At 40.8% G+C, this 23,787-nt stretch overlaps 1 protein-coding gene across 1 annotated transcript in view; it reads right to left on the minus strand.

The window, feature by feature from the left end:
- Nucleotides 1-261: 261 nt before the first annotated feature.
- IL1RAPL2 (interleukin 1 receptor accessory protein like 2) overlaps nucleotides 262-23,787 on the minus strand; it is a 563,669-nt gene continuing 540,143 nt past the window's right edge. Inside the window, exons 8-11 of the mRNA XM_050964503.1 lie at nucleotides 23,221-23,366; nucleotides 16,130-16,273; nucleotides 11,202-11,372; nucleotides 262-1,364 (exon numbers count right to left, since the gene is read on the minus strand). Coding sequence (XP_050820460.1) covers nucleotides 667-1,364; nucleotides 11,202-11,372; nucleotides 16,130-16,273; nucleotides 23,221-23,366 — 1,159 coding nt within the window. The 3' untranslated portion in view covers nucleotides 262-666. The remainder of the gene's footprint in view (nucleotides 1,365-11,201; nucleotides 11,373-16,129; nucleotides 16,274-23,220; nucleotides 23,367-23,787) is intronic.

The following is a 23,787-nucleotide window of genomic DNA, read 5'->3' on the forward strand; positions in this document are numbered from 1 at the left end:
TGCTAATAATCTGTTAATAAAAACACGCAGCTAACCATTGACTAGGAATAAATTATGCCTCAATAACAAAATGAATGGATGCTGATGTGAGCAGCTGATTTATTCGGCAGTTACTGTGCACTTTATTGATAAAGCTAGTAACTCTTCAGCCACATTGTTGTATCAACCAGCATCTTCTAAAGTATACTTGTGACAACCTTATGGGAAGTGCTGCCTAGGGTTTTCTTTTGAGACGTATTTTCTTTTATAGCATGTTAAGTTTAGAATTTGCAATCTGTACTAAAGTTTATATTTTCTTTTTTCAAAATTCTGTGTAAATAGTTGAAATCCTATTACGTAAAGATGGGTGTCGGAGATCATATACAGTATTGAACTTCCATCCACACCAGACTGTAAAATATATATGTTAAAATCAAAGGATATATTTCCCCCTTCAAAGAATCAACACAACTGTACATTAAATGATATGAGCTACACAGTGAACTACAAGAGAAGGTCCCCTTTGTCAATAATTTGGAAATGTAAACAAAAAAGTTCAGGTACAAAACTGAGTAAATGTGCCTCTGCCTCAAATCTGATTCGGCACCCCGTGGCACTGATTTAATGTTCTTTAAAAATCTGTCTTCATGGTACTCAGAAAGCATCTCAAAAGAGTTCTCATCTTCACTACCAAATATCACTTGTGAAGCTAAGTTCCTGCGATGATAAAGGTAGCAATGGGTTGTTCCTGTGAAATTCGTGGGTGTCCTTCATCGTATTATTAAGAGGTAGCTGTCCATTTAGTAGTGTCAAGGGTATGTTGCAATAGGTGTGGTGATTACTTATAGAAGCTATTGGCATGGTTGCCGCTGACATGTCATATTCGTATCCTCTGCAATAATGTCTCATTTGCATGGAATCTGTTTGATGGTAATTGGCTAAATCTGCTTGAGATGCTACAAAAGTGGCAGAAGCGCCTGTCATAGCAAGAGACGGCACAGTTTGGAGGTCTCCAAAAAGTCCCTGTTCTGCAGAGTCCAGGACTTGGCGCCGAGATAAAACCTCTTTTTTCTTCGCTGGCATTTCATAGACTAAGTGCTTCCAAAACTTAGAATTCAGTTTGCTGCTTTTTGGTCCTTTCCACTTGACCACTGAGAGAAGTTTGATGGTGTGCTTTAAAGATTCCACTTCATGGTAATTCACTTTGCCTTTTAAGTCAGTACACTCAATCAAAATAACTTTGATTTCTCCACTGACTAGCATGTTATGGAGTCTGTTTTCCATCTCAAAAATACTCCATCCTCTCCTGAGAACATAGTCTGGAGTTAACACGATAATGAGTCTTCTGCTTTGCTCAACACACCTTGTGAGATCTTCAATGTATGCTACAAATTATAGAAAGAGAGAGAGAATAAAATAAAGAAGTCTATTGTGTTAAAACATTAGTCTTGCAATTAAGTATACTAAAATACCCAGGTTTACTAAGGGTCTGATCCCCACCATTTAATGGCGCTTTACAATAAAAATATGATTGGACATTAATATACATCATCTCTCTATTTACGTAAAATTTAGAAAAGGAAAAAAAAGTCTAGCTCCTAATGGTTTCCCCATATTCATCATAGTATAGCTAAGATTGATTTAACTTCCTCACTGTTCAGCTGCATTTCAGTGACTTACAAATTACAATATTTGTTTTTCATTTACAGAAAATTTTTCACTCTAGATCAATGTAACTTTTGTGTAAAGCATAAAATTCACAACACATGCTATGGCCATTACTAAAATTTCTTGGGATGCAAGCTAAGGTACAGTAAGCAGTTCTTATGCTTCAAGGTATAAAGAATGGAAGGATGCGAGGATGATTCAGGGTGTATGGATTGTAGCTAACCGGTGCTCGGGAAGGAATCCTCCATCACCACATGTACAAATTATGTTATTGGAAAGGTACAGCATGGGCAGCTTTTACCTTTTTCTACACACATTGATCACAATCTTGGAGGTCCAATGATACCAATCTTGGAGGTCCAATGATCTGTTTTAGTATTGCAAATCTATGCTTCTACATACATAAGATAATTAACAGAATCTTCATTAGATGATGGGGGGAAAAAAACCAAACAAATGGAAAACATAAGGAAATGTAGAATTACTCAGAGGTGTTTATTTTCTGAGGTACCACTGACAAGGAAAATGTATATTCTACAGTATTTATTCATGCTAGCATTTGCAAGGTGTTGGTGTGAGCAGAGATGCTGTACACCATCTTCCTGTTTCACAAGGTCAATTTATCAGCCCGGAATTCATTCTGGGGGTTGAATCTTAGTTTGTGTGTTTGATGTGCCCAACAAAGGAGAATGGGGGAGAGAGGCCAATGAAAGTAATCTGACATGGACCTCTTTACATCTATTTACAGAGGTCCTGACCCCAAACCATTCAAAGCTATGGAAAGACTATTAGTGGGTGTTGGATCAGGCCCAGAAAAATAATAAACAGTGATAAAGATAGTGAGAACAGAAAAAAAACGTGCTTTGGTTGCATATCATTTTGCTGGTAACACTTTATTTTTTATTAAACAAACTGTCCTTCGCAGCTATGCTACTCAAAAACACGCAGTCTGAGAAAGGAGGGAAGGCATGTGTTACAAATGAAGACTTAGACACAGGAGCTGCACACAACAGGCCTTTAGTCAGCACAGGGCACGGTCTGTCTTACACATACTGACCTCTAGCAGGATGAATGATTACAGTACACTTCACTGAACAATATCTTTTACTGTAATACTTATTTTTATAGTCCCAGGCAAAATGCCGCACCATGCTTATTGACACCACTTCCCACCAAACAGACAGCTACAAAATAGGCCAACAAACATTCAGAAATATCTTCATTTCAGGAGACTCAGGGTATATTTAGCATAAAATCTGCCTTTACCAGGGTTTTATTTCACCACTTAGCAGCAAGAAAAAATTATTTCACATATGAGAAAAGCAAATTTTTATACACCCTACAGACAAACAAACATTTCAAGACATACACATACAGTACAAATGTTTATGCAACAATCTTTTTAGTTAAAGTGTTATGATCATTTTTTCATGCAGCATATACAGTTCTTTGATTTTTTTTCTTAAATTGATATTTTCTAAGGAAAAAACATTGCTCTCTCTAAAATGTTTACTTATTGAAGTGAAAATTCAGCATTAAAATCGGGGGGAAAGATCAGCAGCAGTAGGAAAGCTATCAGCAGAACTGGTGAAACAAAACTGAAGGCAAGGTAGAAATGTTCAATACAATGGAAAGAGATTATCCCAATGTATCAACAGCTCAGACTCTTCATTTTCTTCCTTTCTTTCTGCTCCCAAAAAGAAAGAAGTTAGGTGGGAAGCTTCATCATTAGAGGTTGGATCTGCAAGATACAGTAAAACAACAAACCATCATGCATCTTTCCTGATACATTTTCATTCCTCCTTCAAGAAATTCAGACTACGGGTGTGTACAAGTGCATAGGACACAATATTGTCCAGTCACTTCAGAAAGTCTCACATATTCAGTTTAATACTATGCATAGCTACGCAGGTACTATGCATGTCTGTTACAACACACACACAATTTTTGAAAAAATCAATCCATTGCACTTATCTTTTTAAAGAAATTGTGGCGATATTTTTAATTGCAACAATAAAGCTAATATTGTATCAATTCAATTGAAAACTCACCAGACTTAGCTCTTATATCCTCTATAGCTGAAGAGACGCTCTGGGGGAAAAAAGACACCCTGGCTTCCCCATATGAGCTCTTCACCCATCTGTGTTTCTCCTCTATTTTGCTGTGTGCAGTTTAATTGGTGGACATTTAGAGCTCTTTCTACAGGTGACCAGAATTAGCCCTTACAAGGTTACCTTCAGAGTCCTTTCTCAAACCTCAAGTTTGCAGCTGGGTCACAGATAGACCTGACCAGTGAACAAGGGATCCTTAGGGGCAGTGAGGATGGAGTTGAGAATAGTGGCTTGCACACAACTAGACGCACCCTTCTATGCATCCCAAAGGAAAGGAAAGCAGGTTTTGAAATTGCTCGACCCATAAATACACAATCATTCCAATATCTTCACAGCAGTATGCCAAGTTCCAGCCTGTGACTCCCTGAGTCTGTACCAGCCAGATTTCCGCATGAGTTCAGGGAGTCTTGGAGCTGCACTAACTTATGTCACGTGGTTATGGTCCTAAGGGGCTTTATACCAGTGGAGGATCAGCACAGCCCCACCCATGAACACAGCATGTGGGGCTAGGCTAGGTGGCTGGTACAGGAGCTGGCTGTACTGGCGTCACACCAGCAGGAAGGTCTCTTCTTCCAGGAGAATTTTCTGCTGTCAAGTAATGTCCAGAATCCAGTTCCCTTGTGGTGGTAGACAGAGGCTGGGGCCTAACACAAGATCTCTCCACAACATTTATTTTTACAGGGGAACATTGCCTTGTGATTTGGAAAACTTGCACTAAAACAAAGCCAACATTGTTGCCTTCTCTGTAAAGTCCCTGCTTGTGGTGAAACAGGCAGGCTGGGATTCTTTTGCAACAGGCGCAGAATATTCTGCTGTCGCTTTTATGCCATCTGTGAAACAGAGCGCTGAGAAAACATTTCAGATGTGAAACTTAAGTAGGGGAATTCTCCTCTGCCAATTTTACCACCAGCTGGAAAACAAAAAATAATCACAAAGTTCTGCAAATTTCATAAGCAACATAGACGTACTCGAGTGCAATTGTATTTCTTGGAGTGGCATCGCTAATCTTCAGCTGGTAGGAATGAGCGCAGCTGCATTTATTTCAACAGCTCAATGCTGATTTGCACCAGTTGAGGATCTGGCCAGAAATGAGAGGGACCGGGAGTGGAAGTTGTGAGGTTCAAAGTCTGCTTCCTGTCTCGATCAAGATAATCTGCTTTTGATCAGCAGCATTTTGTAACCATAAAGATTCTCAAAGGGCAGCGAAGTAGCATGGCCACTGACAAAAAAACAAACAAACTAAAAAACAACAACAGAAACCCCAACCAAACCAAGCCTAAAACAGAAGGAGAAATGTTTAACATTGATCAAAATAGGCAAAAGGCATCTTTTACGTTTTACTTATAAGTTTGATTCAGGCAACATGTGGTCCATTTTGTCTCCTGTTTTGGCTGGTGGGTACCGTACTGTAGAAGAGGATGAGAAAGTGAACAAAGAACCAAAACCCTACAAAATTCAAGAGGCACAGCAGTTTTTCTTTTAGTGGGGGTATAAGCTGGTTAAAGATGATGATGAGAAAACACATTAACCTTTGGTTTGCAGAATCAGGACTCCCCTTTGTAGCAAAAGAAAAGAGCATGCAACAACACTGAAAAGGGCAGTGGGAGCACCAAGTCTGACTGTGCAAGTTGTGTAATTTCCCATTTGGCATTTGTGAGTCAGACTTGACTGGAAGCTGACACAGAGAAGCAAAGACGTAAAGAGAAACACAATGGAAGGTAAATGCAGTAGCACTATAATGTATGTATTATGTACTCTGAACGTAGCATTATTACATAAAGATTTTTTTTTAGGATCTCACATCAGACACTAAAGGAAATAGGAAAGTTCAAATACCAAAGCCATCTACTACCTTATGCAGCACATATCGCAATGAGTGTATTTATTAGTTCCATTTTATAAAATCGCCTTTGCTAATAGGTGCTAGAACAAAAATAAGATGAAACAGTACAAGCCGGAGGGGAAATCTCCCATTAGATTAGACCTTCCTTCTTAGCCTGTAGTTCTCAGTTGGATATTGTTCAGCTGAGTTGGTTTCAAAGACCTGGTTCCCTTTTGTCACCCTACCTGTAAATAAAGTGAATAAAAAGCAAACATCCTCCCTGGTACATGGCCAGATTTACATCAAGGAGGCCTAGGCCCCCAGATCATTTGGTTTTTGGAAGCCCAATTCCTAATAGTTATCTTCAGAAAACTTGTATGGCTAGCCTGTGTGTTAGGCCTGGGCAAGAATATGGGGAAAGCATGGGGCCTGCCAACTCCCTCCCCTCATTTGCAGTGGTCAAGCAAAGCCCCTGGAAAAAGGACCTGGAAATTAACCGGATAATAACATCTACAGGTGGAAGGGGAGGGCGAGAGCAGAGACATCTTCTCGCCCTTCACTTGGGCTAAATAGTAGAGATGGAGCAGTCAGATTAAATCATTTACTTAAAGACACAAAGGAGGATTGGCAGAGCCAGCTATAGTTCAGTGTCCAAGTTCAGTGCCTAAGCCCGAAAACTATCCACTCTCTACAGTCTGGGCCCGCTAGCTACCAACGTGCTTCATAGCAGTATTCGGGATGAAATGGCACCCACTCATCCTGGTTTTGGCATCTCGAGGAATTTTATTCAACGGTTAGGAGGATAAGTGTGAGTTGGGTTGGCGTGTTACTATAGCCCTTGATCTCGTATTCAATTTGTGTCAAATTCTGTCAAATTGTGTGGTAACTATATACTATAGTGTAATTACACAGACTGATGTGGACACATATCTACTACGAACTGGACCAACAAATTAATTTGCACTGCACTTTGGGCGGGGCCTGAGCTGTGAAGTTTGGATCTACACTCTAGATTTGGATGTGAACTACCCCAGCATTTGAGGGTGTCAGTATTCAAGGCTCCAATCCAACCTGTCACAGAGGTAAGACCAGGGTTATGAAGATCAGATACAGATCAAGGCTTTTCCATAGTTTCGGTAGGGGTGGGAGAGAAAGGGATTGAAGTATGTTCCAGTCCAGGTTCACAGAAACTGTAACCAATCTGGGACCCTAGAAATGAAAGTTGAATTTCTTCTTCTTCTGTGACAAATATAATTCCAGTAACATCGGTCTCCTCTTTGCGATATATAGTGACCTATGTTTAATATCCCCTATTTCTGAATAATGCAATGGCTGAAGGGTTCTTCTCCGCTGTGTTCTTCTTCTGTGTCATCTCCGCTATTCTTCAGCTTCATCAAATTATGATGAACTTGGAGTCCCCCTGGGCAAGTTGATTACCCAGCAACAAGATTTACAAGAAGTTTTCTAGGTCATAGAACTTACCCCACTAAACACTCAGGTCCAAACCCTGAGGTTCTTGTTCAGTTACTAAGCCATTTGTCAGGCAATGACTGTATTCTAAGTAAGGATTGAGAAAAACAGTGAGCAAGAACTTTGGGATTTCATGCTTTTATTGCATCCATATAACAGCTACAGCTGGTGGAACATTTTCCACCAGGATATTTTTCCATTAGAAAATGGCATTTCATGAAAATCACAACCGTCCACAGAATAGGGATGTAAGAGTTTAACTGGTTAACCAATAAGCTTGGTGCTTATCAGTTGCTGTTAATGGTTAAACTCCACCCAGGGTCCCGGCTGCCACCCTGCTCGTGGGGTCCCTCTGTGCTGCCGGCCCCATGCCTGGGGCTCTGCTGCTGCCCAGCATCCCTCTGCACCTGGCATCCCGGCTGCCACCCCCTGCCAGGGCTCTGCTGCCACCTGGCATTCCGGCGTGCCTGGGGTCCTGACTATGCCCAGATGCTTCAGAGGGAATGAACAGAACAGGGCAATTATTGAGTGACCCATCCCCTGTTGTCCAGTTCCAGCTTCTGGACATCAGAGGTTTAGGGACAACCAGTTAATTTATTGGAATAGACTCACAAATAGGTCTTCTTGCTTTTTGGGATCCCAACATAGGCAGATTCCATTACACCTCCTCTCTCCCCATGTTTCTCTCAGGAAGGCAGAGATCACTTGTATTTTGCTATGATATTATTTTTATTCACACATCCCATACCACAGAAAGCAGAGCCTGCTGTAAGCAGCAGTCTGCCTTTGTCTGATCTGGCCTCTGCAAGCCAGATTCCCATTTTCCAAAATGGAAGACACCTTTTGATCTGTGCTGCTGGAAACCACTTGACAATGACAGCTGCTGCCCATGCTCCCCCCGTATGGCCCTTCCTGTCCCCAGCACTCCCCCCCAACTCAAGAGCGGGAGCTCAAGTGCAGGGCTTGAATATGGCACAAACGTACCAGCAGGAAGTTCCCTCTCCAACAGCGGAATTCTCTGCTGGGTATCTGAGGTTAGGTTATGGCCCATTCACTCCCCCTGAGTAGCTTGCCCATCTGGCTCTATATCCTGCATATAAAGACAGTATCATAGAAATGTAGAGCTGGAAGGGACCTCGAGAGGTCACCTAGTCCATCCCTCTGTGCTGAGGCAGGAACAACTGTACCTAGACCATCCCTGACAGGTGTTTGTCCATTCTGTTCTTAAAGACCTCCACCTAGAGAGACTATTATATATATTTTTTCCAGTGGCTAAGCTAAGAATCAACTTAATTAAACCACAATCAAACTTGCCCTTTGATTTTACTGAGGTAAGCTTTTCACTTTGTTCAAAAATGCCCTGAGACAAAATAAACCATCAAACACTATTTAACAAATCTATACTTGGATACTTCCCAGTCCAGAGAGCAACTGTATGCATTGGCTCATGCCGGGAAGTCAGAGCAAAAATGGACACCCTCCTGTGGCAGCAGTTTACCATCACAGAGATTATCTGTAAAAACCAGCCTTCCAAAGGATACACGACTGACTATAGCATTCGAATCTTATCATCTTAAATGCACAAGAAAAGTTATACGAAGAAACACCCCAGATCATCTGGTGGGAAAGTGCTGCATTATACTGAGAGTCATCAGATGACAAAATACAGTACATGAAAACATTTCACTAGAAAAATAAATCAGGTTTTCCCCCTGAAGGAATCTGCACCTATGAACCAGATAGTCCGATAGAACTGTTGCTTTTGAGAGATTCGTTAAAAAATAAATTGTGTGTTTCCTCTCTGGAGCGCCTATGTAGTCTATTCTGTTTTTAATCTACCGTAGATAACTCTTTGTAATGTAAAGTCAATATTAAATAGAACATCTAAGTAGGTATGTTCCATACATATATGCAGGTATACATACATTTGTGTGTCTGAACAGTTTATAACAAAAGTCCAATTTTTCCTCTAGAAATACAGTTCCTTTTTTTCACAAATCTCAGGCACACAAATCATGCTAATTCAAGTACATATTTTATTCTGCATTGTCGTCATTAAGTTTGATTAAGCATTCTCGAGGTTCTATATGAAAGAATCAAGCCCTTTCATAATGGTGAAGCAGAGAGGATGGAGAGGAGAAAAGAGATATTAAATCTGTGAATGTTCATAAAATGAGCATTCCAGGAGGTGTTAAATGAATACCCAAAATGATGACAAGTATTTGTTGAGTGTCTGAATGACAGGTAGCCAAACATAAAATTGCATGCTAGTTATTGTAGCAGCTGAGAGAAACAGACTCATGTCAGATAAATCTTCACCTTCAGTATGTTTATCCTTAAAAGGATACGTTTAAACTCTCTCTTTAATTCACTTTGTACTATTACTACATGAAAAAAAACAAAAAAACCAAAAACCTGCTGCACGGACTGTATCTGAACCACAATTACTTACTATAATCCCTGCTAGTGATCAAGCCCACTGGGATTTTTATGGTAAATACATCTGTGTTTTCTCTCAACAGTATCTCACCTATTAACGTAACCATTTCTCAGATGGGAAGGAGTACGCTTCTCAGTCTGCACTCTGAGCCAGGAAAGAACAGAGTCCTGCCCAGGCATTTAACCCTTTCAATTCCATTTAACAGTTTCTTTTGGGGAGAGAAGGGAATGTTTTGACTTTTCTAATTCCTGCTAAGAAGCGGTATGATATGCTGATGCTGACAGGGACCAATTCTGCAATGCTCTTTAGTGGTGTAAGGTCAGACCCTATCTGATGGCCTGTAGAGGTAAAGGAGCACTGCAGTGGGGACAGGGTAAGTAGCCATCGCTTACAGGCTGCAAATGCAGGAACTGCTATAAGGCCTTCAGAAACGCCGGGGAAGCATTTGCTCCATGTGTAACAAAGAGGCAAAGTGCATTTTGACTAGCCAGTGACTGAGGCGAGGCGGGGGGCAAAGCTGTGGCCCTGCTTCCAATTCATCCATATACTTAAGGGATAAGATGCCCAAATTTTTGGAGTGTGCAGTGGAGGTTGGTGGTACTGGGGAACCATTATCAGGTTCCTTTGCAGGCAAGTTGCTAAAGCAGCCGATTATAACTGCCTCAGTATAGGGCAGGGCTTTCTGTACATCTACTTAGAAGCAGACATAGTTGGGTTTTATGTTTATATTTCTTTTACATTAACACATACACAGAGGTAAATATTTCCCTTTTCTAACGCATCTTAGTGGAAGCTAACTGAATACAGACATTGCAAACTAAATTAATATTCAAAAGCATATTTCTCACAGGAGCATCTCAACTATTTGGGAAAAACACATGGTATAAATGCAAACAAACCGTGCATGCCGAATCCATGAATATTATGCATATTACAATGTCAATTTTTACTTGTCCCACAACAAATTAGGAAAAAAACCAAACAGCTACAGATGTGTCATTGTGGTTACAGACATCAACACATGCAGCAGAATACTGGGCCACTGCAGTGAAATTGAGCTGAAATGGACAACTGAGTTTCACTAACTAGAAACGGGCAACAGAATCAGATAACTGAACAGTGCACATCCCTTTGGAAAATTGGTATTATTTACACAGTACAAATTATCAATGCAGTGCTTGGGCAAAACTCTAGTTTAAAAAAAGCTCAGCTGATGTTGTTAACTTGGAAACAGAAGTATAATATTTGCTCACTGTAAAATCAGAAAAAAGTAGAAGACAGCAGGAATTGCTGTACTGGTAAGGTTGCTGTGGACAAATAAGTATTTGCCTGAATAATAATTATTGAGAGAATCCCATTTTAAATGATACACTAGAAATTCACTGTGTACCGATCACCCTTCCTAGCAGCCTTTGGCAATTACCTTTGTCTGACACTGAGCCTTTTTACTATGGCTTACAATTCTGCAGAATCCCCCTTTGTAAGGCTCCGATCCTGCTTCCATTGATGTGAAAGGCAAAATTCCCATGGACTTCACTGGTGCAGGATCAGACCCTAAGCCGGAGGTCACACCTTCGTGTATTTAGGAAACTCTTGAGCTTCTGAAAGCAGGCTTGCAAAGAGAATGAACTGTAACTATCTCTGTTCAATATTTAACATGTCTTCCCAAGAGCGTCAGACAGGATTAAACCCAAAGTTCAGAAGTACTTACTCCCGCTAGGGATCAGGTCCCTATCTGGAATGAAGAGTTTGTATCCATAATGTTTTTCCAGAACATCTGGCAGTATTTCAAGTGCAAACTGTTCCTCTTCATTATCATCACAGTCTAATGCATCTGGATCCACTTTGGTGTAAGAGAGATAGGCGTCGTATTCCTTGTTGTCTGTAGAAAAACAAAAGCCTATTCACAGTCATCTGTTTGTAAATGTACTAGGCAGAGGCAAACTGTCTTGTGGCCTAGCTCTGAAACCTTTGTGTGTCATAATTCCTATCATGAGGTCAGTGGGATTTTGCACATGTAAGGAATGCAGTACTGGTGAAAATATTTTCTTCCTGGTTGTTCAATATCAAGCTTAAAGACCACTGCATCATACCAAAAACTTTTAATGGTGAAACACAAGTGCTCCATATTGCATAATAGAGATTGTGAATTATTCCTGGTTTTATACGTAACTTTCAACTCCATACGGCTTTATCAGTGGGTATTCATAAGCCTCATTTTATCCAACTCTTTTTATAGAAGTTTTAAGAAGACGGCACTCATCTGTCACTTCCTCTTTTCCCTTTGCATGCTGAGCTGGTAAATTATGGCTTTCTATGGTTCAGCAAAAGGTAAACAGGTGCATTGGAGACTGTCCCACACCCGAACAGGCTTTGGGAAAGTCCAAACGTTGCAGCTTGGGCTTCTTTGTCCTTTATACATAATAAAGGACCAGACTGTGCCTGATTGGTACAGGTGTTTGTTGGGCGGGGAATGGGGGGAGGAGGGAAGAAGTGCAGAGCTGCACCATCCCCAGGGAAACTCCAGGGGTTATTGTGCCTTAATCAAACCCAGCCTTTCACAGAGTTCACTGCCTGACTCACTTGAGCTCCTCCCTTAGCTGCTGGCCATCTCTGCTGGTTAATGTGGAGAGATGGCTTGCACCCTCGATGGCACTTTAAAGAAGCAGTATAATTGACCTGGCCCTTGAGTTGGCAGAAGAGGCACAACAGAGGGTAAGGTTGTTTGTGCCACTTACCCCCACCCAGCCTACACACCCACACAAGAACAAGGCGGGGACAATCTCACCCACACTGTATTACAGCATCTTAGCAGTGGAGCCAACTCTTGCAATGTTATTGCGAGTCTCATGATAACTGGATTTTTTCTTTAAGTTCCAGTTCCTGGATTCATGTGATTAGGGGAACATCTGAGCTTGCATTTAAAAGAAAAAAGTTCCTAGCCTTTGTGTTTGTGGAAATAAGCCTGAAAACACAACTTGAGTAAGTACAAAACCCAAAAGGCAAATATAAAGAAACTCAATTAATTTTTAAAAAAATCTAATGATTTTTAAGCTAATTTCAGGGTTTTCTTGGGCCTGATTCATCATTTTTAATGTTTGGAGTTTGTAATGCTGTCTTAGTTAATGGCCGTCACCTTTATTATAGCCCTACAGCTATTTCAGAAATAGTGGGAAAAATACATATGTGAAAGAGTCAAGTTTTAACAGAAAGGTCTCTAGTGATGGCTACAAGCTGTCATTTCTTACAGAAAATGAAAAATCAAATAATTAATGTAGTGAAAAGAGAAGTATGTGAACGTGGGATTATTAAGCACCAATTTTCTGCAAAGAACTGGAAAAGATCTTTACAGCAGAGTCAATGTTCATCAATATTTTGTATTAAAGGAAGATAAATAGTTGATGAGAATGTGATTTATTAATTGCTGCTCTGTACATGGTGGCTATTTCCCTAATATTCCTTAGATAAATCTAGTCCACTGTGGCTCATGAGCAAAAGCAGACAAGCTGTGGGCATTTATTTACTTAGCTGTGGAATTGATTTCATGCTGAAAACAGGGTGCTCAAGTGAACTATTGGTTCTAAGACAGTCTGGTAAATTTTGATATGATGAGCTAGGTCTTGCGTGATTACCTCCAATGGCTCAGTTAACAGAAACAGATCTGCCTCTAATCACCAGAGCAGCATGGCATCTAGTTTAACTGGTATCCTAACATTTCATCAATATCAGCAAACTACTAGAATGGCAAGGATGGCAGCACTGCTGAGTCAGGAAGACCAGCAGCAAAAAGGTTAAAACCAGACAAGTCTGGAGGCTGTTCCAAAATCTGACGCACTAGGCAACAATGGAACCTGCCAGAAGGTGTTCAGAGGACAGCCAATGGGTGAGCAGGGAGGCAGATGTCACCGCTAACAGTTCAGGCCCTTGACAAGGTAGTAAAGCCAACCTCAGGGATGGCACTGACATTGGCTCTAAAGTAGAGTGAAATCAAAACAATCAAGCTACGATGCAGAGCAGGTTAATAGTCGAGGTTAACAAATGTCTGAACATTGTTTTAAATCTAACTTGCTATTGAGAAAAAAATATTTTGTCTGTGAAACACAAGTGTCTGTGTGTATTCAACATGTGTGGACTTCCTGGGTCTGGCTTTCTAAAAAGCTAGGCATGTGTTTTGTATCTGATTTGCAAACGCAAATTAAATGCTCACTTATGAATCCAACTGTGCACTTCAGTGTTGTCAACTCTTATGATCTTATTGTCAGCCTTGTGATATTTGGTGTCTTCCTTAAAGTTCTGGCTCCTGGAGTCAGATGAATTAGACAAAATCTCCACTTTAACTTTTTTTTTGTAAAAAGGCCTCTGAATAGGACCTTTTAATCCTTAACATTTTCTTTAAAAATATAGCTGCACACTGTACAGGATGTGAATTTATCCAAGAAAACTTACACAAGATATTTTTTAACTGTAGAATAAAACAAATCCACCTGGCTTCAGCACCTCCATTTAAAATAAATGAGAAATAGTTTTAGGACCCAATCCTGTAACTGGATCTATACAGGAGTACCTTTATGCCTGTCCTCATTCTTAACGCACTCTGCATAGGCAGAAGGAATATCAGTACAGAACCTGTGATTTCACTAAGGCTCTGTGCCTCTGTGGATAAGACACTAGGCTGTAATAGCTCTAAACAAACTGAAACATCCATTCGAAATACAACTGTGTTTTTCAAATTTAACCACAGGCGCCGACTTTCCGCTTTCCCCGTGGGTGCTCCACCGCCGTTCAGAACGAGGCCTGGCTCCCACTCAGTCCCTTCCCCAAGGCCTTACCCTCATGCTGCCTCTTCCCGCCCCCTCCTTGCCTCCTTCTCCAAGGCTCTGTCCCCTTCCCACCTTCTCCTGCCCCCACTCCACCCACTCCCTCAAGCATGCCCTGCCCTCGCTCTGCCTATTCCTGCCCCACTCCTCCCCTCTCCCCAGCACCTCCCACCCACTGCCGAACAGAGTCAGTGCCTATGAATTTAACAGGTGCACAAAATGACCTGTGTGCTCAAAGGACATTCTCTAAACCTCCAGGAACCAGGGTTGTTTTTTAAATGAAAACGAAGCAAACAAGAAAAAAAATCACATTAAAAATAGCAATAACTTGATGCTGACGACACCAATCAACAGAACCCAGGCAATTCAGAGTTGAGGTTGGCACTCTGAGCTACAGACCCAGCTGGCGTGAAGCATCAAAGTAATAGCTGGTGTGAAATAAAGTCAAAAGAGTTACACCAATTTACACCACCTAAGAACCTAGCTGCTGACTTGTTAGTCTGAATACTGACCATTTGGAAGAGATTTGTTTTGTGTCATGATATTTAAACAGTTTCTCAGTTCTGCTAATGCAGACAGAGTAAGAGGGAAATTATTTTCCTCTGCCTCATAAGTAGCATACACATTCTTGAAGCCAGCAGATGAAATTCTAGCTCCATTGAAGCCAATGGCAAAATTGAGAAAGGCCAGGATTTCCCTTAACATATCCATACAGTGTTTAATAGAAAGGATTATTATCTGGACACTGACACAGCTTGGTGCCTAAGCAATAGTTCGGGGGAACCGGTTATTTTTGCATAAGAGGAAAAAACCTTCCTCTCTTCTTTTCCAAAACATAGGGTTTTTTTAGGTCTGGGATTTTCAATAGTGCCTAAGTGATTCAGGTGCATTGACATTCACTGGATTTATGCTCCCAAGTGGCCTAGAAGCATTTGAAAATGCCACTCTAGCTCTTTGGCAGACACAGAGTACACTAACATGGAACAAATTATATGAACCTGAGTCACATCTGGGCTGCTTCCTTTTACAGTATCTCAAAACTTTGATTTTGAAGCTAATAAGGCAGTGGTGAATCAAACCTCATGTGTCTACCAATTAAAGTCCTGAGCTAGCAAAGCACTTAAGTACATGCTTATTAAGCACGAGTAGTCTCACTGCAGACAAGTTAAGCACCTACTACAGATATGAAGGGAGAAAGCATTTAAAAATTATCTGCTTTACACCAAACTGCCAGTCCAGTGAGTCCTCTGAAATAGTCCACATATCTGCATTAAATTATTTTCCTGCTCCCAACTAGTGTTTGATTGGGGGGGGCGGGGAGTGGGGAGAAATAGCATCGACGTATTAATTAACAGACATAATTACTGCGGTCTTTTGCTGATTCTTTTAAATCAGCAAATATAGTGAAATTGTCCAGCAAGAAATATCTGTAATCTGCACCTTACTGGTGGCTGTTCTTATTGGGGGTGATGCTGGGAAACGTGAATGGAATTTAAGAAATCCGAGGAAGGGTCAGAACTGATTTTCACCTGACTGAATTCTTCTGAGGAATCCATTCACACTTTGTCCTCAATAAAAGGATTATAAAAGAGGTTTCAGAACAATTCCTTTATTGCCAGCTCATTGAAGTCAATAGCAATCCAATTAATTTCAGTGGATTTTGGAATAGGATTTTTGGGCCTTATCCTTCAAGGTGCTAAATACCTTCAATTTCAATTGACTTTAGGCACCTTTTGGCTTCAGTTAAAATTCAGGTCCCTCAGCACTGGGCCCATGATATCTCTTTCGGGCTTATAGTCAGTTTCTCTGAGAGACTACTTACCATCCATAGATTCATCACCTCCAAAATTCTGTCTATAGAATAGCATTAACTCTATGTTGTAGCATTTATAGATCGTTACAAGCAAAATAAGCAGGAGAAGGATAGCTCCCAATCCTCCGGCAAGCTCTATTTTGTAGATCAAATCTAGAATAAGCAGAAAAAGACAGACCGGTTATGATCCTTCCAAGCTTTAATTGCACTAATTCAGTGTGCAATTCCATGTACAACTGAGCAGCTTCTCTTTATTGCCATTATAAAATTAACTCTACCTAATTTTCAGTTCATTAACTAATATCATACTTTACCTATTCACTCCTTCTACTGCCAGTCTACAATTGCCACCTAAAATTCATTTGAGGCTATAATCATAACTCTTCAATAAGGGAATTATGCAGTGAATTTACAGAGAGTAATAACCAGTCTCTAAATAGCTTGCAGAGGATAATTGTATCTTCTGTTTTGGCACAACGCGCCAAATACTGTACATGGTTTGTAAGAGTAATTATACTAGATGGACTTCACTGTTATTTAGGAGACCCTAGTTACCCAATGCAAACTAAACAAAACTTTTATATTTATAAAGTCAGCAGGTGACTTGATTTGATCTGGTAGGCCAGGGCTTTGGCTAACTCATTTGAGAATTGTTCTAGCCCAGTGGTTCTCAAACTGTTTTATTGGTGACCCCTTTCACATAGCAAGCCTCTGAGTGCGACCCCCCCTAATACATTAAAAACACGTTTTAATATATTTAACACCATTATAAATGCTGGAGGCAAAGCGGGGCTTGGGGTGGAGGCTGACAGCTCGTGACCCCCATGTAATCACCTCGTGACCCCAAGGGCTCCAACCCCTCCAGTTTGAGAACCCCTGTTCTAGCCTCTAGAGTGCACAACATAATGTTCATGTCCAGTGTTAATGGCCATTGGGAAGCCAGGGATGTACACGACACAGCTAAGTGCCATTTTTTTTTTTTGGTATGATGGATATTAAAGGCACCAATGTGCATAAGATGGGAGTTCTCAAACTTTTGCTTAGTACGTGCTATATCTTAAAAGGGACAAGAGCTGGCTGAAAACTTCCCAACGGGAACAGCTTTCCATTGGAAAATGCTGATTTGATGAAATCAAAAAATTTCACTGGAACATATTGACATTGTCCAAATTTTTGACAAAAAATGATCAAAGTGCTTTGTTTCAACTCTATTGTTTCTTCATCGATATACTATAACCAATATACTATACTATTAGATAAGACAAAGCCAAAACCAAGCAGTGCAACCTTATGAAATGCAGCTCTTCAATAAGGTCTTTTTGATGTTTACCAAAAATTTTTTTTTTCATTTCACAGAAAATTCTGAAATTTCAACTTTTTGTTCGAAATCGGGATGAAAGAATATTTTGAAATATCAGAAATTTCCTATGGAATAGAATTTTTTTTATAATAATAGGAGATATACTTATCACCTAGAACTGGAAGAGACCTTGAAAGGTCATTGGAGTTCAACCCCTTGCCTTCACTAGCAGGACCAAGTACTGATTTTTGCCCCAGATCCCTAAATGGCCCCCTCAAGGATTGAACTCACAACCCTGGGTTTAGCAGGCCAATGCTCAAACCAGTGAGCTATCCCTCCCTCCATTCAAAGTTTTCAATCAGGACTGATCGGTCAATACCACCCGGGCACTCCCTTTGTGGCCAGAGGAACAATCTCTTCTGCCATTTACAACCACATCCTTATAACAATGACAGTGACTGTTTACATGGAAGAGTGACATCAGGAAAGTACTGGAGAATTTATTGAGATAAAGATTTTCCCTTTTTGGAAAATAAATTAATCATTCTCTTCACTTTTGCTCTTAATTTTACCTTCTTCCGTGCTGTTCAATGGACAAAGCTGAAAGAGCCATTATGCTCTATCGTATATTCGGTGTCAAACGTAATCCCCTCTCTCTTGCCCCCACCCAGGTTTAACACTGTGGACAGTAAGGGCCCACTGATTTATGATAACTAAGATGGATCTATAGAGACCTACAAGATTTGAGTCCTTCTCTCTATAAGCCATAACAACCGTTTGTATCTTCTCTACAGCCAATCCTAACATTTCCTGTGTGTCTCTGTAGACCATGGGCAGGATTGTTTTCTGTGGAGAGGCCTTGTCTCTTGAATCAACTCAGTACTCTGGTCTAACAGAGCCCAAATATTCTGGCCTTCAGGAAATGGTATAATGCAAAACTGCCAGGGTTTGGAGCCATACAAGTGGAGCCTGGCGTAAACATTTATAGATTACAGCTGATGTTGCACGAGGAAAATGCTAATATGATAATTATATAGGGCACATTTCATAAATGGATCTCAAAGCACTTTACAAAGGAGGTAAGAGTCTTTGTCCCAATTTACAGATGAGGAAACTGAGGCACAGACTGGTGACATGACCTCAAGCCAGCGACTGAGCTGGTAATAGAACCCAGGTCCCCAGAACTCTGCCTGTCACTGACAAACCAATGACAAAAGTTGGAATGACCTACAATAAATAAATCTGTAGCACTGGAGATACCCATTATCAGACTGAAGTGTCCTCTCAAACATAGAATAGACACTAGAACTACTCAGCCTTGCTTTGCAATTCATCCATCCATAAAACTTACAAGAAGACAATCTGACACAGCTATCACCAACAGCCCAGATTACTTTACACAAGATGTCAGTGCAGATATTTGACAAATATAGTTCAAAGAGACATAAAGCAAAGAACTAGGATGATAAAAGACAAAGTTTAGAAGCATAAAACTTACAAAAACTTAGATGCTAAGAAAATGCATCATTCTGCCACTAATGTCATCTTAAGGTTGAAAAAAGAACATTAGGAGGGCACATTTTGGGCTTAGTTTCATTTAGCAATGCTTCCTGTTTCAGTAATTAACCATCAGATGCCCTCAACTTATTTTCAATTTTCAATTTTCAATTTCAATTTTCAATTTCCAATTTGCAAGATCTCTCCAGCAAGAAAGCATAGTCCCACAGAAGTACAAGAAGGAAAAAGTCACTCTGCATTTCTCAGTGCTCGTTTTCAAAGTCCTGCATGATAGCGGTAGCACAACTATCCTGAGGAGACTACTCCACAGTCTGATAGACAAAATTTTGGATGAGTGTAGAGCTTTCTTAATTACATTCCATTAGCCCGACTTGTACCTCTCATAGACCACACTAAATATCCAAGCTACACATGGTTTAATCTTTCCTCATAACTTAGCCCATCACTCCATAATCATTTTTCTTCCTCTCTTCTGAACTCGCCCCAGTTTGTCACTATCTTCCACTAATATGGGATTGAGACTAGGCTAAATGTAAACGTACTCAGCCCTGCGTGCGTAGCTGGTTCTATGCCACCCACTCTCCCCCTCTGCTTAACTGATATGTAAGAAGGGATGTGGGATGGCCCAACCGTCCCTTTGGCTGGCTGTTTCAGTGCTTGATTGGCCTAGACTTATTAGGGCATGTCTACATTATGCGCTGGATCAACGGGCAACGATCGATCCAGCGGGGGTCAATTTATTGTGTCTAGTCTAGACGCAATAAATTGATCGCCGAGCGCTCTCCCGTCGACTCTGGTACTCCACCGGAGCGAGACGAGTAGGTGGAGTTGATGGGGAAACATCAGCCGTCAAATTACCACAATGAAGACACTGTGGTAAGTAGATCTAAGCACACTGACTTCAGCTACGTTATTCACGTAGCTGAAGTTGCGTAACTTAGATTGATTCCCTCCCGCGGTGTAGACCAGCCCTTGAGACCTTTCCCCCTGAACTGCACTGTCTCCAATCTTGGTGTAGTTCGCAGTCTAGCCCATTACTTCTATCAAAACCAAAAAATACATTCAGATATATTTCATTCAGGCCCCAAGTCACAATGAGTAGTTCCTTTCTCCTTTAGGAGTCCCATTAAAGTCAATGGGATAACTTGTGCAGCAAGGCATTGTGGAGCATGAGGCATCTAAGAATCTGGCCCTTATGCTGTTATACGAGGGAAAATCAGTAAAGGGAAAAGTTGCAAAGAATATTTCTTATTTAAAATAATGAAAAAGATTAATCCATGATATATTATTTGGAGCACTGAGCTGGTTTAAATGCTAGGAGAACTAGAAATACCCAGTAACCAACAGCTCAGTGAAGCTCAGAAGGTTCCCTCATGGCTAATGATGTCATCAAATCCAAAATTTGTTTCCTTTATATCTGATGTGAAGTGGACGTTCTTGAAAATAAGTGTTGAGCTGATATTGTTGCAGTATATCCTTTCATTGAAAAGCCCACTGCGTCTTTCAACTCGGGCCACTGATTGATTCGACTCAGCAGCTCCTGACAAGTTATTTCTGTTATAAGAAGTACATTTTATAGTGCACTTAGATATTTTTTTTGTCAGAAAAGCCAAGGACTGTTTTCAAATTCATCTAAAGGGAATTCTAAGCTATTTCCTTGTTATTTACTGAGGGAAGCTGCTGGTAGGTGAATGAGGACTGCATAACCTATGGACTCCCAAGTAACAGGCATACTCAGGCAGTGTGGGAGCAAAGATTGTGTGGAAAATACATTTTAAAATATATCAAAGCAAATAATAAAGTGTCTTTGAAAGACGCCAGTGAAGAACTGTGTAACAGAGAATAGACTGTGGTATTCAGGGCCCAGGAACAGACCCGTGTCTTTGTTTTCGGAAGTGGGACAATCAGACTGGTTTCCATGTAAAGATGTCCATGTAAAGCTGTAGTTGTTTAATTTGTAGGCAAAATTGCCCCACTCTGGATGACACTGAATCCTAAATAACTAGATAAAACACCATTACTGTGTGGCTATAATACCAATATTTCTTGATGCCTAGGGACAGCTGTAGTTTTTATCCTTTGAAATAGACTTTCCCGTTTGCAAGACAATTAAAACACTGATCCAGCAAAGGACTTAAGCACACATTTAATCTAAGCACGTGAACAGTTTCCTTGGCTTTAGTTTCCTTGTTAAGCATGCTCTTTAAGCAGGGACGCCCAGAGGATTCAGAGGGCCTGGGGCAAAGCAATTTCGGGGCCCCTTCCATAAAAAAAAAGTTGCAATATTATAGAATACTATATTCTTGCGGGGGCCCCTGTGGGGTCCGGGGCCTGGGGCAAATTGGCCCCTCCCCCTCCAGGTGGCCCTGTCTTGAAGGGATCAGTGCCTAATACAGAAACCCCATTCAACAATTAAAGTTTGATTTTCTTTTTGATCCTTAATATTATAATTGGAACATCAGGATTAATATTCACAGGTCTGTGGGTACTTTGCAAGTCCATACAGGGAGACAAAGGGCAATTAGGATAGGATAAGAATTGATTTGTTTAGGGCACAACAAGGAAATTTAGGTTAAATATTAGAACTTTATAAATATGCAGACAATTAAACAATGGGACAAGCAGCCAAGAATCACTCTGGCATTGCCACCAATGGGGATATTCAAGGCAGGACTTGAAATTCAACTACTGGTGGTACTCTAGGGCGAATATGAAATGTATCCAGTCACAGTGCAAGGGGAGATGATAGAATAACTGAAAAGTGGTCCTTTCCAACTTCCAAATTCTATACTCAGCAATATTTCTTATGTAGCGCCACTAGCATTCTGAAATGCCTTGAATTTTCTTACTATTCCTTGTGCATCCTAAACGTTCAGTAAAGGAAACAAAACACTGCTTCAGCAACCTTTATATGGAAACTTCCAGGTGCACATATAAAAACAACTTTACTTTTCTGGTAAATGCATTTCCAACCAAGGGTAATAGTAGTAATGCACCCAATTTGTTAACCCTTTTGTGAGCTTCCTGTGGCTTCTCAGTTTTACTTCCTGAGCTTCCTGTGGCTTCTCAGTTTTGCTTTTCCAATAGATACAATTTCATAGCTTTTGTACCTGTTGGAATGCTTCATTTTAGATTGAATGGGGATCTCCATAAGGCTACGTCTACACCACACATGTTGGGTATGTGTAGCTATACATGGCAGTGAAACACAAGCTGTGTCCACACTGCTGTGTGTAGCTGTACATGTCAGTGAAAGGTTCTGGCAGAGGGGAGGCAGCGGGGAAAGGCTGATGGAGTCTTTCCCTCTAAATGTCACCCTAATTCCAAATGAGAGAGGATGTTGAAATTAACAACATGGAAAGGATTCTAATGAGATACTGTTTACATTCTGTATAAGATAATGGCTTGTTCTAAACCACAGAGTTTCTTGAAAGGTAATACTAATTTGGATGTTTCTTCTACAACCAACAGTATTAAAAATATAGTGGCACTTGCAATATTTGCCATTCTCAGCACAGTGAATCCTGCAAATATCATGGTAAAGGTAAACACAATGGTAATGGATTAACAATCGATTGGATGTAATGGATGACAGAACAAGAAGCAATGGTCTCAAGTTGCAGTGTGGGAGATCTAGGTTGGCTATTAGAAAACACTACTTCACTAGGAGGGTGGTGAAGCACTGGAATGGGTTACCTAGGGAGGTGGTGGAATCTCCATCCTTAGAGGTTTTTAAGGCTCGGCTTGACAAAGCTCTGGCTGGGATGATTTAGCTGGGGTTGGTCCTGCTTTGAGCAGGAGGTTGGACTTGATGACCTCTTGAGGTCCCTTCCAACCCTAAAATCTATGATTCTATGAACAGTCTCCTCTGTAGCAGTGTTTTCCTTCTTGTTACTGTAATAAATCAACCTGCGCCTGTATTGTTTAAAATGCTCAGTTTAATCAGTGAAAATATGATAAAGGAGAAATATAAAAACAATGAACTTCAATATTAAATAGTGTGTGTTTTCAGTTTTCAGCTGGTTTAAATTGAAATCCTTTCATTGACTTCACTGGAGCTGGGGCCATATTACTCAATTAGTGAGTCTAAATATGAGCTCAGTAGTTCTCTAAAACAATGTTACTCTTAATGGTACACATATGCCACAATGCGCACGTATTTTAGCTGCAATAAGCACACAGGAAGAAATCCTGGCCCTTTGAAGTCAAGGAGAGTTTTGCCATTGACTACAATGGAGCCAGGATCTCACTCCATTCTCTAAGGCGTGGGAGAGTTAAATACCTTTTTTACGCAGAAGGACACTGGCATGCTTACGTCCATTTCGGTTTTCCACGTGGCAGGTGTAGTTAGCCAGGTCTGCCTCCCCAACAGCATCAAAGGTTAATGTTAGTTCCACTTCTTTCTCTCCAAGATGTTCTTTGAGGAGTCTGAAAGCGAGAATGACGTCTCCTCTTAGTCTGATAGGGACAGGATGCCCATGAAAAGATCACCATATGCCACACAGTGTACAAAAGGCCACAGGTTGCCTTCCACTTACCCAGCATGGAGGAGACCTGAAAGGGAGGATCATGCACAGGGAAAGACAGCTACGAGGCCACAGTTAAGAGTAAGATGAGGCTGTGCTGCAGAAGCAGGGTTGCATACTGTGCTCTGGTGGAAAACCTACGAAAGCAGGTATGCAGCTCTGCGGAAAGCCAGAGATTGCTGGGATTCTGCTCTTCCCCTTTTATGGGCACATCACGTGGAGGATCAGAGATTTGTGGCTCAGTCTTTCACATGTTCTAAGGCACAGAGGGGAAGGGTTTGGGTTCCTGCAATCCTGCAGCAGCACGTAAAAATCAACCCAAC

Source organism: Gopherus flavomarginatus, chromosome 8, assembly GCF_025201925.1.
Source record: "Gopherus flavomarginatus isolate rGopFla2 chromosome 8, rGopFla2.mat.asm, whole genome shotgun sequence".
Taxonomy (NCBI): domain Eukaryota; kingdom Metazoa; phylum Chordata; order Testudines; family Testudinidae; genus Gopherus; species Gopherus flavomarginatus.